This window comes from Ischnura elegans, chromosome 5 (assembly GCF_921293095.1).
Source record: "Ischnura elegans chromosome 5, ioIscEleg1.1, whole genome shotgun sequence".
In the NCBI taxonomy this organism is placed as follows: Eukaryota; Metazoa; Arthropoda; class Insecta; order Odonata; family Coenagrionidae; genus Ischnura; species Ischnura elegans.
In genome coordinates, this window is record NC_060250.1 from 87,413,034 (window position 1) to 87,435,208 (window position 22,175).

The following is a 22,175-nucleotide window of genomic DNA, read 5'->3' on the forward strand; positions in this document are numbered from 1 at the left end:
CAATTTGCGTTTCCTGCAAGGATGCGTTTGGCGACGAATCCGAGATTTTTTAAAATGCTGGATTTTAATATCGACTTAAAGGACTACCCGCTGATGATATATTGGAGAGAGACTCCAGTTCCTTCAGCTATATCTGAGCTTAGCGCTGTGGAATTTAAAAATCTATTGATGAAAGTTCAAATTTGAATTTCAATATTCCTTATATTATACATACGGATGAGAGATTCGCGAAAGAATTTACCAAAACTTTGTTGACAGCAGCAAAAGACGAGGAATTACACTAACATAAGAAATACAGTCTGGAAAGCAGGTAATTTAGTAATTCCTTCGTGATTGTTCCTCACTGGACGATGCTGATACATCAAATATTAGTAAACACTAACGAAGAAAGACGCACTTGGTGTGAATTTTGGTGCATCTGGGGCGTTCAAGAGGGGAGCGGGGAGGGTACGCCGGCGGCCTTCACCCTTATTCATCCATTTAGTCACAGCTGTCGGACAATACCGGAATAGAAGTGGATAACCTAAGTTCCCAAACCTTCATAGCCACTGGAGAGGCGTCTTCATAGACCGTAGTCTCCTTTCCTGCGTGCGCAGATCTAAAAATATTTCATCACTTCTCTAAAAGTTGGTAACATCGATTTGTTTAACGCCGACGAGGCGCCAAATAAGGGACAAGTCGTCTCACTACGCATCGTCTTTTACCTTCTACCATCTTCTGATTTATATTATCAAAGATAAACGACCTCCTAGCAGCATGGGCGGGATGAATTTTGCTGTATTAGAGGCGTGGGAGGGGGAGAAGCGAGCGTGGAGGGGAAGGGATCGGCCTGCGGCTCTGGTATCCGCGACGCTGCGTGGGCGTTGGAATATTTTCTTCGCGGACGCGGACTCAAATTAGGCATTTTGTGGCTAAACGGTGGCAGATACGTCAAAATTCACGAAATTTTCGTTCTGGAAGGGCAGTAACTCGGCGAAATCTATAGGGAATGACCATTAAATATTATCTTTTTCGAATTTTGACCCTCCCCCCCTAAATTGCATTTGAGCGAGGGTCAGGGGTTCACGTACAGGTCTCAAATTTTTCAGGCCTTATTTTTGATCGGTCTCACAACTTTTTTTCATTGGGCCAGATGGATTTGAAAAAAATCGATTTTTGCGATCCGCCCTAACGAACACCAATGTGGGTTGGATGGGTAGTTTCCTGCGAAAATTGGAAGGAATGGGCTATTTGCCATATGCATTTCATTGAGTTGCCGTATCAACCTCTCTCCGCCCACATTGACCGTGCTTTTTCCAGCCCGTATTAACACACAGATAAGATAGTTTCAAACTGCCTGAATGTGAAAAGCTCCCTGTGGTGTTATTTCATGGTATAAGTTGTGACTTGCCGAATGACAACCCAGAAGAAATCTGAAACCTTGATAAGGAACTGAAGTACTTAGTCAAGATACCCCAAGTCATTGCGTCTGAAATATGTCCTGAAGGGCTAGTCACTATGATTCCTGGGAGACTAAATAAAGCCTGTTGGTTGACCACAGCTAACGCAATTCTTAGGTTACACATTTAGACTAAGAAACCTACCAAGGAATTCATCGAAATAGTGATATTTATATTAAAATTCTATGTAGTGATGCATTGCAGGATCGTGACTCAATCTTCATTCGCCGATGATGATCGTCACGTCTGTGAGACCATTCATAGATGTAGATACTTGCCAAAGAAGCACCAAGGAGTAGTTTATTCATCCATCCAAACAGAAGTGTTTCCCACACTCCCAGAAAATATTCTTCTTGTAGTGATAAGTGATCGTCGACTGACTGTCCGACAGGAGGCACAAATTAAAATTCTTATAGCTATAGATCATGGAGCAGGTAATTTAAGTCATGGCATCAGATGCAAAATTGTTCCCCATTTGAATTTTAAAACCTTGGATAATAGAGAAATGATTCATTGGGAAAGAACCGATGTTTCTATTAAAGTGCTACCAGTTGTGAGTAATATATCAAATGAAGAAATCTTAGAAAAACTGTCGCTTCCTGATAATACTTCGCCAGAATATTCATTCACCGTATATCTTCACCACACAGTGGCAGTGGAACAGACAGTGAAGCTAGTCTCCAAAGCGGCTTCCTGCGCATGTGGCAATAAAGCCAAGGAAGGCATTATCACATCCACTTTGACTTCACGGCAAGTTCTGACAAAATTTCAATCGAAATATGAATTTTTCACAATATTTCCGGGCGGTGACAATTCAGAACAAATAAACTGGTCTGCATTACATTGGTTGGTTAGTTGGGTAGAGGAGGCAGAGGAGACCAAGGTGCAGCCACCTCCATGTGATGGGCTCTGGGTCACATGGCTAGCGCCTCTGGATAGGTGAGTGAGGAGCTCTACATGTGATAGATCATACTAAAATAAATCCCTTCTCTGACCGCAGGGGAGGTGAATTTGACCCTTGAGGGACATAAAACCGTCATGGTAAATCCCGAATGATAATTTCCATCTTCAGCGATATCTTCTTACACGAAAATGTGGTCAATATAGTCAGCGATGGCATAAAAGAGCATTCACTCATCCTAGTGTGACTACCCTTGACAACTTCAGACATGTGGTGGAGTTTGAAGGCTAGAGTTTCTCATGTTATCAGTGGTCGATTAAAGGGGGTGGCCACCCCTTGTCTCCCATAATTTATGGAAAAATTGAAAATATGATAATCTTTGATAGTGTATCTCAAGTTATTGACGAATATCTTAAACTATAATTTTCAACCTTAATGAGACCTCAGGTGTATTATCGCTAAGGGACATAGCATACCAAGGCATGCTAGAAAGCAATGAACCACCCATCCATATCCCATACAAAAAACATCTATTTCAGCCCCTGCCTGTTGTTGATGTTGAATTTCTCTTTAATGAGACAGTGTGTGATGTTGTGGGTGAGGAAGACTAAGTAGATAAATACGGAAGTTAGGTGAGAAAATAGCTATGGTTCATTGAGGCTGTATATATTTAAATATTTAGGCCTAGTGAAGATAGATTTTTTATTTGGTTCTTGGGAGGTGTATACAATTTTTTATAAAATAATTATTAGTTTTGCACTCAGGGGCATTATTGGATGATTGATCTGTCTTTTGACATTGTCTTTCATTAAAAACTTTTTTTTTGTTTCAAGGAACAATTTACTTATGCAAGTATGATACACCAGAAAAGGTTGCTGAGGAGCAATCCAAGCCAGAGAGGCAAAAGGAAATGGGAGATTGGGGCTACATTTTTGAGCAGCATTTACTTTCTGGTAAGGTCAGTCAATGATAAGCTTTGGGTATTGTTGTAGTATAAATTATGCTCTCTGGTCTATTTGGATTTGATAATTATTTAAATATTTATGTCATTTTAAATAGTTTGACCTAGCTTGTACAATTTTTCACCACCAAAAATTTTTTATCGCGAGAGCAACACTTATGTGGTCATGTCGACTGCAGTTGCTAAATCATAGAAATACAGATTCATTTTGTGTTCATTCAACTATATAAGTCATTCCACCTCAATTCAGCATACAGTTGTCCGACAGGGTCTCCGTTTTTGATGAAAATTTCTTTATGCGTCTATATCAATCTCAAACTAAATAGGTATGTACTCCAAGACTGTTTTGCATAATATTTTCGTGTGCTTTATGCTTATTTTATTTATTTATTTGAATTTTGACCAAAATAAATGTGCCTTGAATCATATAATTCCTTCCATTTCACCACCATATTTTCATTTAGTCATGATTTATGGATTATTTAAAAGTTAAGACTTTGCATAGGACATAACATATGTATAAAAAATTGTCTTAATTAATTAAATATTTTGACGTAATTATGAAATTTACCCATGCCATAATGATCAGGTAAGATATTTATTGTGTAGCTACTGTAGATAATCGAAACAAATTGTCTAAACATTTTCATTAGTGATCCCATTGTAAAAGATACTCGTTTTACCTCTAGATATGTTCCGAATTGTCTGTATGAGAATTTTAACATTTTACCAGCAATAGAAATCCTGCTTTTGTTAACTCTGATTGAGAACAGGCTTTATATCATTAACCATATAACATTGCTGGTTAAATATGCATATTAATACTCATTAACCCTTTCGATACTGTGGAGTTCTTGCCTTAGTATGGACTAGCCTAGCGGGGACTCTGCATTATCTCGTGTAGTTGGGCTCCATCCTTTCCGGGTTTATTACCCTACCAGCGGCATTGGTTCGCGGTCAATCATGCTATGTTTATATGAATTAGCTATATGGATAATTGTTCCTTGAATGTAAATTGCAGACTTCGAATTGAATTTCTCGTTTTATTCTGAATATTGTCAAATTTTGAACGAAGCTCTACCGTCAATATTAACACATTTAATGCAGCAACAATTTCCATGTTGATATTTATACTGAAATCGAGATATAAATTAATATTTATTGTAGAATTTTGTTTAAAAATTGCAAACGCTGCTCAAAAGACAAATTTTTAAAATCTTAGTTTATATTCCTATATGAACAATTGAATGACTGAGGTCCCTTACCGCTAAGAGGGGTATTATAAGACGAGGGGTGCACCTACCTGCACGAACACAGTCAATTGACCCTATGATTAGCATGAAAAAAAATCTGTTTTTACGAGGCCCTTATGGTGTTTGCACTTGCCATAGCGAGTTTTCATTGCCAAAAAACCTTCGCCACGAGTCCCTAATCTCTGTAATTGCTGGTGATCTGTTAGAAATGAAGTTAACAGAGAGAGCTCAGTCTCAAATTCATGAGGTAAACTGTCGTTTGATAAATAGGTACAGCAGACTCCCTATTATCCAGCTGTGGGTTTTATCCGGGTTGCGGATTATCCGTGCATGATTTGCACTCTCGCTAAATTTTTGCTGTGATCTTTATAAAAAAAATAAAATTGGACACAAAATCATGGGAATTACTGCATAAATGCTAGGGTACACCGGTAGCATTTATCATTTCCGTCAGAATTCCCTTCGTAAAATGGAAGCGATCGCGTGCTACCTGCATTCACGGGAGCATCGTGTTCGTGTTTTCCAAGCCTCGCAGTGCGCGTCCGCGCTTCGTGATCACGGGTACACGTCAGGCAGCAGTTGCAACCTGGGCAACTTGTGCGAGGTGCGACTGTGTGGCGTGGTGCCTGACAATATAGTTTCCGACGTCGAGCAGTGGTTTGGAAGCATTGGTGCAAACCACTTTTCTGTATCGATGATCACACAGCCAAGGATGTGTGGTTTTCAAAACTAGGCCTTACTTGGAGCATTAATAATATGAGTACAACCACGTTATCGCTGCTAAAAAGATCGCGAACTGAGGAGGAAAGCTCTCATTGAGTCTGGGAAGCACTCTAAAATAGCAGAATAACGGCAAAAATAATAATATCTTGTTTGTTTTACGTAAATTATGAACATTTCAAAACTTTGAGGTGAAAGTTTGAGTTATCCTTGTTTTGCGGATAACCTCATGGATATTGAAAGTCAGGAGATACGAAAAAAATCATGTTCGGCAGACGTTGTATTTCTCGAACCTTGAAGACGAACTTAAAGCTACACAGTATCGTTATAACCAATAATTACGATTAATCTAAGTGTGATAGGCATTATTTATGTTAATCTTTATTCTTAATCAATAATATTACAAACTGATCAACAATCGTTGCTCTCAACAATCAAATCAAATACCCTCTTGGAATACATAGATTAAAATGGTGCAAAGCAGTTATGTATACGTGTTTTTGACAGTGTTCCACCAATTTTAAAAATCTGAAAAAATTTTGGATTATACTTTGATGTAGGGGTAACAACATATATATTATTTCAGCGTGAAAAAAGAAATATGTTGAAAATTTCAAACTTATGTAAAAGTTTAGTTTTCGGTCAAAAACTTTTGAAAAAAATCATGGTGGTATAAACGTATGATCATATACATTTTAAAACCAAAAAAACGATTTTGCAAAAATAAAACTGGAGATATGGTTAAAAAACTAAAAATCATGCTTCAATTTTTTTTGGCGGTTAACTTCCATTGTTAAGGCCTGTAACTTTGGGGAAACACATAATTTTAGATGCACTTTAAGTGTATTCATTTTATTTTTCAAAAGCTCTGGGTGCACTTTTCACCATCTTAACCTTAGCAAACCCTTTGTTGAATTGAGGTGGAATTACCCATAATAGATGACAAATATTGTCAGGAAGGACTTGAAGTCTCAGGGATCAATTTTTTACAAATTTGGAGAATTAACTGTTATTGAAGAACCATTAAAAAATTAAAATTGCATCAAGATTATTGGAAGTTAATGCAACAAAGGATGACCATTGGATCCTGAGATTTTGGTAAAAAATTGTTGTGAAAAATCGTTGGATCACATGTTTGGAAGTAATTTGAAGAACTTTTATGATAGTGTCTTTGTCACAATCGCATATTTTTTTTCCAGAGCATCCAGGATGCCCTCCTAATATTCATGAACCTAATAACCAGAATGAAGAATTTTCATGTGTTTTTCGTGCAAAAATTGGAACTTACAGTTTGGTGTTTGCTGCGGAAATGGATGGGTTGGAAATCAGGTTCAATTTGATTTTTTAAATTACTGCAGTATCAGCTCCAGTCTTTAAATTACATTTTCCTTCTGTCCATCCTTGACCTGGTAAAGTATTTTATGTCTTAGGGCCGGGACACAATCAACGAGAACATGTGATGACAACTGTAGGCCACAAGTGACCTTTGATAGGATATTCCTTTCACCTTAGACCATATTTATAGTTTAAACCCTCCACAAACACAATTGAAATGGCGGCACACTTCCTGTAATAAGTGACTTGTTAAGTGCAACGTTGAATCCAAGCAACAGCATGTGTAAACAAAGTTTGACGAATGTATTCATAACTTGGAATCCTCTCACCTTGTATCTTTTATGGTCTCTGGAGGGTGTTTACCAATGCCTAAAGGGATCCTGATTGGTCCTCTTTGAATGGGAAACATGAAGAGATGGAAGTTGCCCATCTCTCAAATACCCTTACCGCATTTATATTGACGGTGGTTGTTTCCATATCCTATGCTCTCCCATAAGCCATCTCTTTTGATATTCCCGTTAATGTATCATATCACACATTCATGTTGATTGTATCACAGCCTTTAGTTTCCTTCCTATCCTTTGCAACCCCCTTCCATTCCAGGTCCTGGTTCCATGGATTTCCCTAGCATGCTTCTCCAAGTTGACCTTCCATCTTTTCCTGGGTTGGCTCGTACATCTCTTCTATTCCATTTTACCACAAACTATTTTCCCATCTATCTTGTTCTCATCCATCCTTTTCACATGCTTAAAACGTAGTATTCTCTTGATTGTTACATTTTTCGATTGGATCATTTCATTGAATATATAAATGGTACAGCTTTTTATTGTCTCTTCATCTACAGTGTCTATTCTCTTTAGCCATCTATAATGCGTAGGACCTTTCTTTCCAAATCCTGTTGTGTAATTTTAGGGCTCAACATCAATATCAGTTCTTACATTTTTTATGTAGCCAGTGTGTGGATTATTTCTTATAGCTTTGTTTTTGTTACATAATCTGTATGTCTCTAGATTTAGAAAGATTTTTGAAAGCCTGGAAAGATATTCCTTTTGTAAACAGGAATTTTTAACCAATGAGCTTCCTTTTAACAAACCCTTTGACGTGTTAAGAATATTTGATTGCTTCAATGTAGTGAAGTAGAAATCTACTTTCAATCATTTTCTTGTGTGGTTATTAGTATTTATACTGTTGATTTTTTAAATTATGCTCCAAGTTTGTCGTCATGGTGGCATCAGTCCTCGTTTATATGTATTTATTGGAGATGGGTCGAATAGCAGATTTCTCGAACTCCAATATCGAATTCGAATATTGAATCATTGCTCGAATATTCGAATTTTGAATACCTCGAATACTAGAATTGCATAAACCCTATGAAGACGTTGCAATACTTTTTGACTCCGGTAAATTTGTTTAGCTAATACATTGTAATCAATTTATTCACAAGTCTCATTCAATGAAACCTACGTTTCTTCTTCTATTTCACTTGATAAATGTATAAATAAAAAGGTACTCAGTGGAACCTAGATCTATCGTTTTTCAAAGGGATGGACGAAAAAAACGATGAATGCGGGAATGTTTGACAAGGTTGCCTATGCAGCAGGAAACCCAAGATTTTGGCGAGTAATTGTGATTTCCTTTAAAGGATGCAAACAGGAATTTAGCTGATTAATGGAATATTTTAATTTTATGGAAACAATTTGAGCATATAGTTGATTCAACTAACATCTCTTTCAAATATCCTAATGGGACACACCGCCTCGCAAAAAAATGATTGCATGCCATCTCGGCATTTACACTGCTACGATGGATTTCTGTCTGATTTATACATTATTACCTATCTAACACCATTTCAACGGCACGGCCATCTGATACTCAGCTTCATCCAACTCCTTATTTCAACAGGTAGCTCACATTACCCCCAATCCTACTGTCAAGTGCTAGCGGACAATCCGATGCATTTTGCAAAATACGGGCGCTTCTCCACCAGATTTTCTTCGTCTTCAATTATTTTCATTCCATCTTTGGAAGTTCTCATGAGATAGCAGATGAATTTGAATTGCTAGCAGGGAGAGACCAAATATCCTGAGAAAATATCCCTTCGTCTGTGACTGTCACAATAGAGATTTATAGCATAAGTCATAATTTGTAACTTGATATACATTTTCGGAAAAAGATACTGCATCAACTTCCGAGAAGCTCATCTGCAAGGATATCAAGTTTTGCCAGAATACTAAGTCCCCGTCGTATTTTGACATTTATTTCCTTGCGTAAAATGCTTAAATAAAGTCAGAAATACGTCGTCTTTGGTCTTTTTTTTGTTTCTTTTTTTAATTCCGCGCACATTACCTATATTTCAATCCAATAAAGGTATAATATCAATTGCCGAAAGTCATTGTTAGACACCTTTTGGACCAATACAGCAGCAGTTGACCTCCAGAAATGGGAAACTTCGAAGCAGGTAGGCAGTAAAGGTCAGTGGGGGAGAAAGAGGGAAGGGTGAAACACGATTCTATTATTCTCTTGTAACTTGATATTTTCTTATGAAGCTTTTGATTATAGTCTTCGTAATACGAACCCTGGGCGAGCTGTGGCCTTTTTTTTTATTTCGTAGAGGAGGAAAGCATCGGAGGAGGAGGGGCCGAGGGCTGATGGATGGAGGGGGTAGAAGATTTTGAGAATTATGCTATGTAGTTACTATCACACAGCACAGAGGTTCTCCCGATCATTTTCAGTTCCCCTCGTCGAACTCTTTTCACCGCTCTAATCTGCAAATTTGATGTAGTTCGTCAACTTGCCTAAAACGGCGCTGCATGCACTAAACGACTAGAGTTCTCTACATTTTTTCGAGTCAACTACCAACGACGTGTGTGCAACAGTGTATGGCGTGAAATACAAAGTATTCTAGAGCGTATCTTTAGCATAATTATTCAAGATCTCGAATAACGAATACTTTCTACAGGGTTCCCACTCAACCGTGAAAACCTTAAAACCGTGAGTAAGCCGTGAATTCCGTCTACCGTGAAAAAACCTGGAAAAAGCCGTGAATTTTATCGTAAAACCTTAAAATCCTCTCAAACTTGATTGTAGAACTACAATTGACCGTTCAAAAGATCTCTCAATCATGCTTCAAGGTCAGTAACTCTCAGACGCTGTCCACGCATTTATCTGCACACGTATACTGGAAGCGCAATTATAATTACGCATGGCACACGGACCAATAATTATTGGTCCGTGTGCCATGATGACACACAGACCTTAAGGCCGTGATTGGAATACCGTTAACCAAAGTGATCATTAACCCTGGCGAGAAATCAGACACCTCTTCACTTCCCCGTCACCCTCCATTTTCCTACTCACAACTTTTAGCCGGCCCTAAATTTGGCTAATGGTAGGCGATGTCATAAGAGCAGTTTCATTACTGCGTTTGTATTCCCGGCATTTATCGCGTTTGCTATATTTTTAGGTAACGTGCGGCCAATGATCGTTATGCGATCAATATTTCTTCCTAAAATGGTTTATCAACAGACCGTGAATTTGACGCAATTTAGGCTGTAAAAACCTGGAAAAAACCGTGAATTTTATAATTTAGATTGAGTGGGAACCCTGTTTCTAGTATTCGAGTTATTCGCTGATACTATTCGCACATCTCTTGTATTTATTGCTCATTGCAACGTTGAAAATACATCTGTGTAAGGGTTCAGTATATCGATACCATCAGGGAAGGCAGGATCAGTAAAATCAGATTTTTAAAATTCACACTCACACCTACTATACTGGAATCTCGTCATCGCACATTGTGACTCCATGATGTGAATATTTACTAGTTTTGTAGAATAAGGAGGCAAAAAAAGTGAGATTAATGTAAGTTGGCATGAATGATTTTGGTAGACCGGAATGCAACATGTACGAATGCATGAACCAAATTAGAACAAGTACTATTTTCTGTGCATGCTCACACAAGTTGGGTGTTTACGCAGTGCATTTTGGCATTCATTCTCGCATTACATTAACCCTTTACCGTTGACTCTTTAGACATTAACCTGTATGTGATAATGTATCATGTAACCAGGCCTTAAATGTACAAAACATATGTTGAATCAAATCACTGTCTAAAATGCAGGATTAGGATTTTGACTTGAAACAGGTTGACAGTCAATGCATGAAGGTAAAGAAATTAGCTTTCATTGAGTATGTAGTCAGTCTCAAAACTTTAGAACCACCTCTGAATTACGAGTCAAGCATTGTACCTGCAAGATCAAGGATTTGACTAGGAAAGTGCTCATTTGCTATTTATTGCTCACAAATAGAATGAGGAGGTGAGATTAATCACGATGATAACTAAATAAAATGAAATTTGATCCATTGACAATAATGTAGCAGTGTTGAGACTGATTGAGCTCTAATGAATTAAATCAGAGAAAAATTAGCGAGTAATTTATTTCTTCATGCACCTCAATTTCGAATAGGTAAAATCTTAATACAAATACCAGTGACCAAACATTGATCAATTTAATAAGACAGATCCTCATTGTCGTTTACAACTCTCTTGACTTGTTCTCGGTTGCTTTTGTCCTCGACCTCTTCTATTTTACCAAGGCAGAGTTCTTCATCTGAGTCAAATTCCATATCTGAAATGCTGTCTTCTGCCACAGGATTTACACCAACACACTCCGTAAGAATGCCTGTTTGTGAACAGGAACGTGCAAGTTATCACATAGCCAAGTAAGATCCTTGACTGTGTTCTGCGACAGTGAAATGCTTGAGTCATAGGCTACAGAGGGTACGTAAGTTTTAAGGTTGATTGGATGACCCTTTTTATTAGGGAACAATGTCACATATTGATCACTGTCAAAATCATACATACTTGATCTTTATAAGGTTACTGTCATTACCATTGTTGCTTTGCAAGCTTTGTTGATGTCAACATCCCAATTTTGTTTTGAGACAAGAGATTTTAAAATAAAGATGCAGTTCTTATCCATCTGTTTTACTCTGTACTTTGGAAATGCCTGTTTTGCCTCCTCAATAGCCTCAACCCAACCATTGAAGTCACATATTTCCAATTTTTGTTTCTTTTTCTATTCAAGCATATATAGAGTCAACTTCCATTTGCGTATGGCCAGGCTCCATATATCTGTGGGTAATTTTTATTGAGTATTTTGTAGCAATATACTCGTACATGGCAAATAAAAAACTTTTTAATTTGGCTTGCACAATTATCTGATCAAAGTCTGACATCTCTGTATCCTTTCTTTACTAGGTACTCCAAAAAATTAAGGAGAGAACTTGAAATTTCATTTGGACCCTTTTTGCCAATATCTTCATGCCATAAGTAGCAGTCACTAACTCTCTCAACCATGTTGAAGATGGTAAAATTGAAGATATTTAATATACTCCTGTAGTATATGGCTGAGTTTTCTGACTTAGGACAGGACATGTGCTTCTGTAGATCAAAAGAGCATTCAGCTATTGTTTTTTCTTTCAAACCATCTGCCTTATCTTTTTCTTTCAATTCTCGGGCTCTTCTCTTGTTGTTAGGATGAGTAATCCATTTTGCTCTTCTATCCTCTCCAGCTTGATCACTTATTTATATTCCTCATAATAGAGCCTAAACTGCATTTATCTTTCTTTGGCATGTAAAATCCAATATGTATTGAAATTTTTATTAACAGCATCACGATACTGCCTCTGGCTAGCAATAGATAATTTAGGCAACTCAATTTCTTATGCCCATTGAGCATAAGGTCTTGACAACTTAGTGATGCTTAGCTCCTTTTGAAGGCATTCTCGCTTGGTCCTCTTCCTGCAGTAATGGGGAGGGACCCGAAAAAATTTATTAACATGGTCTCTTACACTATCAATTTTTTCCAGTGTTAAGGTTACCATTCCACCTTTCTTTTGTCCCCCTCTTTTAACTAGAGATAAAGTAAAGCCTTTCTCAGGATTTATATGATTATAGGCCGAATCAATCCAGCTGTCACAAATTCTAGATGTACGCATGAACATTTGCTTGCACACTAAAACATTATTTCCGTTGACATTAAAAAAATAAGTGTGGCAAGCCTTTCTCACCACATTTACTTTGCCAGGCTGATGTTTTGTGGGGGTTCATAGTGAATTCCCACTGCTTAGTATGCACACCCAGCTGCCAAAAGATGTTGTGAATTTGGTTTCTTCCTTCTTCAGTTATTTTATGGACATAATCCATCCTACAAGCACAAGGATCTCGCATCTTAGCCCCCTTTACACTCTTTGCCTTTACATGATCTGTAAGGCTCTCCTAAGCTTTTAAAAGTCTTGTTTACATTTCTCTTCCACAATACTTCATTCCTTGAACGCTTCCTGACAGGACTGGTTGAGACCAAGACCTTTTTCCTGTGTTCCCCATCAGTAAATTGACTATCAATTAAGAGGCCAGGATTGGTCAGAGAATGAGAACCTTGTGGATGTGGTGCTGGCTCAGTGTACAGAATCACTCCTGAAAGAAATGAATATTAATTAATGCTTCAAATTTAATTTGATAGCTTAAGTCAGCATTTTCTTCCACCAGGTCAGGTGGAGCTAAATGAAAATTTTTACACACAGAGCTACTCTCTGTAAGTAAGAAACAAGAACAACATGGTCACCACTGATGTTCCAAATTAAATGCAAATGTAAAGAAAACGTTGTGAGATTAAACATATACCCACTCAACTAGACTTCTTCAAGATTCACTGACACCCTACATGAAAGTCATCAGGTCTCACCTTGCAGTCTTTTTGCAGAAGAGGTGAAAGGTGTTTGGTCGTCTTCATTAACTATACCTTCTGACACTACATGTATGACACTATATGCATATACACCAGGTACCACCACCTCAGCAGAGTCTTCTGGCAAAAGAAATTGTTTACTATCATATGAAGTTTGATTTTACTGAACAAAAATTGTTACATATTTAGTCAAACAGCCAGAACATCTTCTTATCTCCTAATTAAGTTTGATACTGCTACTGCCAGATCATATATTTAATACTTATGTATTATATTATACTTTTACGCATGTATTTTATACGTACAGGCTTGAGAAAGTAAATACAGTAAACAGAGCTCTCGATTCACATGAGAGACTTCATCTTCTGAAGAATCATATTTAGCTGATACAAGTGATGAGGGTATAGATAGGTCCAATGGAAGGGAAGCTGAAATTAAAGCTTATATGCTGAGTCCAAATAATTATGCATGTTGCCTTTAAAAAATGTTAGAAATATATTTATTGTTTGTACCTAGTGAAATTGGTGGCAAAAGATCAATTTCAGAGCCACTATGCTAGATTTCCTCAGCAAGAGGTTGGAAATAATTTTCCTGAAAGAGTTTATGCTTGCTTGGAGGTGGGTAAAGGCTATCAGATTCTTCATTTCCTGATTGTATTGTCCAATTTTTTCCTAAGGAAGGTAAATTCCATTAACATAATCATCATTTATTCATGTGTTGCAGAGTGCTTGGTATATTTGAATACATAAGGACTCCTTAACATAATTTGAAAATTGAGTTTGTTTGGATGAAGGTTTGCCATGTTCCGTGTCATTCGTAATGGGCAACATGGAATCTATGCTTCAGGCATAAGATATTTAACCTTTGCAATTTCTAAGACTTGGTTGCATAAAAACTCATGTAGGCCTTCAACCATATGACATTTTGTATAATTTCACTGAAATCTAAAAAAATAACTGGTAAGAGGAATAAAATAAAGTTGAATACATGACCAATTAAGAGCATATCAGAATGGGATACACGAGAAATCACTGTAATGTTGAAAACATGTGGCTGTATCTTATATTATATGCAATGGAAAGGTCTAAGTAGGCTACAAAGAACTCTTACCAGGGGAAATGTACCTCGCTCCGCCTTTTTCCGAATGCCATATTTTTTATGGCATTCGGAATGGCAAACACATCTCTGAACTGATAGTGATTCCATTCAATGGGCCTTAGTTTGGCTGTAATTAATTAATTTTTTAGCAGTATTTTTAACAAGCGCTATATATACCCAAAATAACGGGAATGGTAATAGTTGTACATACCTATATCCTGTTATACATGCATATTTTTAGTTAAAAAACATCAAAAGTAATGCTCATATTTATGAACAAGTTTGCTTGTATTCAATAATGGTTATCAACCTGAGCACCACGACTATAACTAGCCTTGTAAAGCAATTTACAGTGTATGATTCACAAATAACATGCAAAATATCAAAATTCCAGTAATTGTAATGTTGGAATGATGAAGCAATACATGTTTGATGTAAACAATTGTGACTGAAAGAGCAATGGGTACTTGACTCACTTCGGCTAGTTTACAATTTACAAAGCTCACATCCTAAAATTTACAATGGGTCCTTGATTTAAATTTCTATGGCTTATAATCTAGTGACCTACTGAGAGGTTCAGAAATAGAAAAGCTATATTGACGTAATGGAAGGGTGCTGTGGTCATTACTGGTAATGGCTCTTCTTTCTTCCTTAAAGTCACTTCATGAATTTCAGGGAAATAATTATTAATTTTTAAATGTTGTATTGTTCCTAGGGTTTTCATAAAAGGGTAAAACATTAAAAAAGATGAAAAAATTCAATGGAAGTATTGTTACAGCAATTATGTTAAGTGTTGTTATTTTTATGAAGAAATGGTAATGCTACAATCTGTCAGGGTTATGGCTGGGATCTATTAGATTTGTTTCAAATCTCTTAATATTTTTAGCACTAAATTTACTACTCATCATCAATTATTTGATACTCGTCAATTAATTGATTACATCAATTTATTTGATTCAGGAATCCAGTGAATTTTGAACCTATTGGAAATGATTCAGAAAGATTGAAAAAAATGCTTTATAGCAAGGAAGCAGATTTTGTGGAGTTAAAGACTTCAGCTAATCCTACTGACAATCAAAGGGAATGGCAAAAAATAAAAAGGTAACTTATATAATCATTGGCAAATATTTGGTGTAATTGTTACTGATAGTGTAACCAGCCTGATTATTTTTGTGTTAGAAAATCTTTTTTTATTATTACAGTAAAACCCCTAAAAAAAAAAGTATGTTGTGAACCTCTTTACATCATAAACCTCCGTACTTCATACCACCCCTACAGTCCCATCAGATTTACATGTAAATTTATAGGCAAACCTTTTTGTAGTGAACCTCTTTATGTCGTAAAACCTCCACTTATCATACCAAGGAGACACCCCCGAGATGGCCCAACTACCTCCACAAATCGTACCAAGACTACTAGAGACCATTAATGCAGCTGTGATTACGTACATGGAATGACATTTTCAGCGATAAATGTTACACCCTTTTTTTCTTACACACCTTTAATATGCTGTAATTTTCACATTTATCATTAGTTGTGGCCATTTTGTTCCATATGAGAGCATATCTTACAGTAAATAAGAAAAGGTATCCAACTATCTTAATCATTTTAAGTGACTGTTGAATTAAGAGAGATCACATCGTTTTCCCTTGAATCATGGTAAAAATCATGCGATAGTGCTCGCTTTCTGAAATTATTAAATAATAAATACATATTCTAATGCATGCATGTTTGTTTAAATACATAAATATAATGATTTAAAAGACAGTAGTTCCTTTCATTTCCGAAGGATATGAAAAAATGGTGCCTATTACTAAAACCTCTCTATAGTGAACCTCCATACATCAAATTGCCCAAATTTTGGTCCCCTCCATTAAAATGTAAAGAGGTTTTACTGTAGTATTCTTCAACTCATATTTTTCAGATTAATATATGTATTTTTAAAATTTTTAACTGTTTGCAAGTGACAAATAGATACGGTGGTCAGGTTACAGTAATCAGCTCTCTTAGCTTGATATGATAATATTCCAATCCCTAAAAGAATTTTGAGGAAATTTTTTGGGGTAGTTCTGATTTTTCTGTCTTATATGTATTTTGGACTGCTAAATAGGATTCTTAAGTTCGTTAACAAAATTTTGTGATGCCACATTGCAAAAAGGGACTAGAAAGACTAAATGTTGTTACTTCCCTAACTTTCTTTTTTATAAATCAACTAATAATCAACTTTTAAGGAATGATTTTTCTGTTAAAAATTTAAGTGCTTAAAATTTTGTAAAAGAAAAAAAAGTTTTTTTCTCTTACGAAACGTTCAGCCTCTAGCACCATTTGTTAATTTTATTCATTTTTTGCTCGCCTCTGCAAAAAATTAGTTTGCCTGACAAATTAATTTAACAAGCAGATAGATGATGATTCTATTTTTAGTGTAAAATAATTGATTAATATGTTATGTTTTACTGATGATCTGAATATATGTAACCTTCATTTGCTCTAAACGATTCAAATATGTATGCTGGAATTTTAAAATTTTTAAGTCAATGAACTATGCTACTTATTTAAGTGGTGAAAACATTTTCTTCAGATAATTTATTGGGATATTTCCTTAAAAATACACGTATCCATTTGCTTATTTACACATTTATTTAGTTTCAGTTATGCGAATGTTCCACCGAGAAAAAATGATTCGCCTTGACGGGGATTCGAATCCGGATCCCCGGATTTCCGGTCGAGTGCTTTAGCCAGTTAAGCTACTGAGGCGTCATTCTTCCCTGTGGATATCTTCGGACACTCGGGGGATCCGGGTTCGAATCCCGGTCAAGGCGAATGATTTTTTTCTCTGTGGAACTTTCGCACGATTGTGCATTGCGGGTGACTCCCGTAAAAGTTATCACCGCGGCTAGTCCCGGTATACTTTAAACTAGTTTCAGTTAATTTTGATAATGAATATTATGTCCTTGAAAAAACAGTCACCTTTTTCATTCACCCTTTATAATGAAGAATGTAGATTACTTACAACTTTTTTTTTTGTTTTGAAAGGACCAGACCAATTGGACCACTTGTGCTATGCTTTACACTGTTTCTTCCATCTCTCTGTTTCATGAATTGAATGGATGAGGCAGATACTTTGTGGAGATCCATTATGAGATGTAAAGTGAAACACTTTGCACTTCCCACATAAAAATTTATTAAACTTCAGTCAACATGTCGTGTAAAGTGTTTCACTTCGTATCTTTTCTGCTTCGTATCCATTTTCTTGTAACATCTAATAAGTCATCATCCTTAAGAGAACCCAGGTTTTTATGAAAAAAACGGTGTTGCTTCCGCCCGTGTGGGGGTTACGATCTGCTGCAACATTATTATTTTGAGTGAATCCACTAAGAAGGATGCTTATCCTAATTTGCATTTTTTTCTCCTTGGAACTGCATTAAAGTTAAGCATCATTACATGTTCGGTACATGTACATTACATGTAAAGTAGAACATGGTAGTGCAAAATACACAAATTGAAATATGCCTTTCGTGTAGCTGTGTTAGAGGAAGCATCGTAATCTTAATTTATATGAAGATAGCAACGCTTCCTCGAGCATGGCTAAAAGAAAGGCAGATTTCAATTTGCGTGTTTTGCACTACCATGCTCTACTTTGCCAAATATGGCATGATGCTTACTCTTAAGGCAGTTCAAAGGAGAATAAATGCAAAATGTCAGCAATAGGGCTACAATCATGACTTCCACTATCAACTGTGTTACTGTGGGATGTCATTAAAGTCAGTACGAGTTATTACAAGACCCCCGCCATTACCAGAGAGAGCCGAAGCACCGTCAATTGACCCTTTGATTAGCATGCAAAAAATTTGATTTTACGAGGCCTTTTTGGTGCTGGCACTTGCCATAGCAAGAGTTTCCGTTGCCAGAAAACCTTCAAAAAAATAATAATAATAATTTGGCTGGTATTTGCTCCACCTCCGGTAAAGCGACAATTTGCTGTAGCAAGTGTTTATTTGAGCACGGTGGGGTCTTGTTTCCTCAAAGTTGCACTGTATTTAAATGCAATAGTAAGCTTTTTTTGAATGTGATTCAAAATCTAGCTGTTTGTTCCTTACGTTGCACTGGTAACATTTAGCTTATTTGGAGTAATCTTTGACTGATATGGATGTACTTTTTTGCCAAAAATGTCACTTATAGCACTGATTGGCTTGAAACTTGCAAGAGTTAGCTCTACTTAACTGAAAGTCAACTTGCATTTAGTTGACCTGACTCAAGTGGAAAATTTGGTGTTTTCACAGCTCTATTAAACTTTTCTGTGACTTCAGTTACAGTCTATGATTAACTCCAGTGTTTGTATTTACTCATGGTCTCAAATTATTTTAAGGTTCAAATCTCTCAAGTGGTGGGCACAGTCCTATTTAGTCGGTGTGGATAAAATAATATGTGGCTACAGAGACAATCAAGGGATTGTGAGCCGCCTTGACAGGTATTCTGTTCGTGAATTACCCAATTTAGGGAAGGTAAGTACAGAATTCACATTTAAGTATTTAATTAGCATATATTTAATTTCAAACTGAATGGGCATCCACTAATTTATATTCCTGCTAACTTTATTTCAAGTCAAAAGGACTTATAGTTACCATTAATTTTTTTGGGAACTCACTCTCTTAAATATGTATGTACTGTGAAATAAAATTTCATATTTTTGGGTGAAAAAAATTTAAAGGGAAAGGTCTTGGACACCTTGTGGGCCATTTTGATTTATTTTGATGGATAAGATTTGACGCTTTCCCAGCAAATTTTAGGAGTAAACTTTTCTCAGGATTCCCACCAAGAACAAATAACTTCACAGTAAGAAGGCCAATTTCCTCAAATTGACATTCGGCAGCCCTAAGGACAAACTCCAAGTCGGAGCTCGAAACATAGGCAGAAATGGGGTTTTTAACCCGGTAGGCAAATATTCTGTTATTTTTGCGTCCTTTTTTATTTTTTATGAGGATCGCGGAAAACATGGAACGAGCGCAAACTCATGCACAGATAATCTGCAACACCGATAAGCCACAGTCGGATAATTGGGAGTCTGCTATAAAGTATGGAAGTTGCATGCAAGACCAGTTTGAAATTAGATTATCCACCACTGAGCCATTTAGGCAGTTGATGGTGTCCCCATAAGAAATTTATAATGCAGGGTTAAAGTCAAGTGAACCTTCCCAATATTTTCTCTTAAACAGTTATTCAGGTCCCCAATGTCTGAGCTTTTGTGGTAATGCATTCATTTTTTCAACCAATTTGGTCTTAAGGCATTTCTACACTGATGCCTGAAAATACAGAGGTTATGAAGGAGTAGGCGATACATACATTGGTTACCTGGGATTCTGAGTCACCAGACTTTGTGGCTACTTGCTGATTCTTTCATAGGAAAAACATTCAGTTGATGCCATTTTAATTGTATCTTCAGAGATGGGCAAAATATGAATTTAAAGTAACGAGATGTACTTGTAGTTCTTTTCAAACTTCTATACTTTAACAATTTTAAAAATGAACAAGTTCGTTACTTTTCGGAATACTTTTTATAAATTTTCCTTCAAGGTTGAATGACCTAAATCTGTTGTACCATACTTTTTAAGCTTCAATTTTGATGCATTATGGGTGTTTTTCATTAAAAAATAAGCAAGCCATTTTAATGATAATCCCTTTGTGAGTCAATTGCATAGTTATTACGGATAATCATTTTTGTTCTTATTATGTATTTTGCCGAGGTTTTAAATGTAGATCCTCTTGTATGTGGAAGATAACTTTTACTTTCAGATAGACACAAGCAAATTTTAAGGAATAGTTATGAAAATGTTGCAATTACTAGTAAAAACGGCCTGAAATGTAATCATTGCCATTTATCCAGTCCTCCTATCTGATGATCAAATGTTTGAGCATTTGCATTCATATTTGTATTTTAAATTGTTTCCTTTTTGTGTATTTAGGGCTCTTGGGATCCAGATGTTTGCCTGCAGTATTTGTCTGATTTTTTAAGTTTAGTCTTTAATAAAGTTTCTGCTGGATGTGATGAACTGTTGTGGAAATTCAGTTGGGATCCAAGAAAGGACCCTAATTGCATAGAAGTTGAACTTTGTGAAAACAGTTCGCCTTACTTCTTTTTACACAAGTGGGCCACTGAAAAACTTACCCCTACCAAAAGGAAACGAGATGAATCATCAGAAGATTCGGAAGCATGCAGCTTCAAGAAAAGTGATTGCGGACAATAGCCTTTTACTTATGTAGTGACCTTGTCACAATTTTTTATCAATTATATTTTTTTACACGTGTGATCAATTAAGGTTGCATTTCATAAAAAGCACTTTATTAAATGTACAGTTTTTCGTTTTAGCAAAAAAAATCTTTTGAGTCATATCTTTTCTTACACGCATGCTCCTAAGTCTTAAAGCAATAACTTATGACTTATTTTAAAAATTAGTCTTTGCTAGAGGTAATAGTTTTTGTACAAACTGATTGTATGTGACACATTGTATTTTTATTAAATGTTAATTTTTTTAAAATTGAGGAAGTTCATTGAATACTACCAGAGAGGAGTAGAGAGGGCAGTGACCTGCTCCACTGCCGGTGTTCTCAGGGACGGGCACCCTCCCTTCTTTTCCCTCTAAGAACTGTTTGATGGGGAGAGGGAAGACAATCTTTGCCTCCATCTGAGGGAAGACGAAAGTCTACTCGGACTGTGTGCGAGAGAGAGAGAGAATAGTCCTTCTCCTCCCAGCATGTAGTATTGGGAGAAAAGGGGGCCGCGCACTATAGGAGGGATTTCTTTCTGGCTTGGTGAGCTGCGTCTTCCATGAATCCTTCCCTCTTCCCTTTGGCTTTTCCCGTTATTACTGAAAACAGTTTTAGAATCTGCAGCTGTGAATAAGTGATGAAGAGTCTCACATACTTCAAAGAATGCAGTCCGAAAGCATGATAGAAGAGAGATATAATTTTCAGGGGGGTTCCAGGCCCCCCCAAAATTATGATTGTAAATGAAAAATGAAGTATCCTACTTCATTGTAAACTCAAAATTATGTAATCTAACCTTAAATTAATTATCGCTTCCACAAAAAAGTAATCCATCCGTCTGAAAGAACAGATTCTTAAATTCTGAATGCTTCACCATTCTTCACCATCCTATAGGGAATTTTGTTCTACACTCATACACTAAATAAATAGGCTATCAGTGAGATGGCTATTAGTCAGGGAAGTATCCACTCAACCTCCACAGATTTCGATGGAATTCTGAGAGAAGATATGCTTGAATATCGAATGGACTTTTTGACGGTTTTATATTCAGCAATGTAATGCTATGCGAGATGCAATGATTCCTATGACAAAGTCCTGCGGCCTTCCGCAGTAAAATACTGGTGCATAGGCAAATTTGAAAGATAATATTGCTGATAGTATTTTGCGAAAGAGAGGATACTGAGCCACTTTGTGAAACTTAATGGACTCCATTAAATGAGGCAATGAAATACTATCTGTGAATATTTCCACGCTGATAAATTGATGCAAAGGTGGAGACAAATTTATGAAGGCAGGAATTTTTTGTTCAGAGTTTCTTATTTCACGAGTGAAGAGCATATATAACATAAGTGTTTGCGCACAGCAACATGCAAAGAGAATTATACAAAATAATTCATCTTCTTAATTGAGTTGATTAACTCAAACATTCTCCTGCGAACAGGTGTTTTTGATTTACAC

General features: G+C 36.5%; 2 protein-coding genes across 2 annotated transcripts in view; one reads left to right on the forward strand and one right to left on the reverse strand.

The window, feature by feature from the left end:
- LOC124159206 (decapping and exoribonuclease protein-like) overlaps positions 1-20,985 on the forward strand; it is a 28,629-nt gene extending 7,644 nt beyond the window's left edge. The window contains exons 3-7 of the mRNA XM_046534856.1: positions 3,174-3,293; positions 6,474-6,603; positions 15,417-15,557; positions 18,823-18,958; positions 20,417-20,985. Of these exons, the coding sequence (XP_046390812.1) occupies positions 3,174-3,293; positions 6,474-6,603; positions 15,417-15,557; positions 18,823-18,958; positions 20,417-20,698 (809 nt within the window). The 3' untranslated portion in view covers positions 20,699-20,985. The remainder of the gene's footprint in view (positions 1-3,173; positions 3,294-6,473; positions 6,604-15,416; positions 15,558-18,822; positions 18,959-20,416) is intronic.
- LOC124159205 (DDB1- and CUL4-associated factor 17-like) overlaps positions 11,030-22,175 on the reverse strand; it is a 54,551-nt gene continuing 43,405 nt past the window's right edge. Inside the window, exon 10 of the mRNA XM_046534854.1 lies at positions 11,030-13,087. The gene's annotated coding sequence lies outside the window, so the exon portion shown is untranslated. The remainder of the gene's footprint in view (positions 13,088-22,175) is intronic.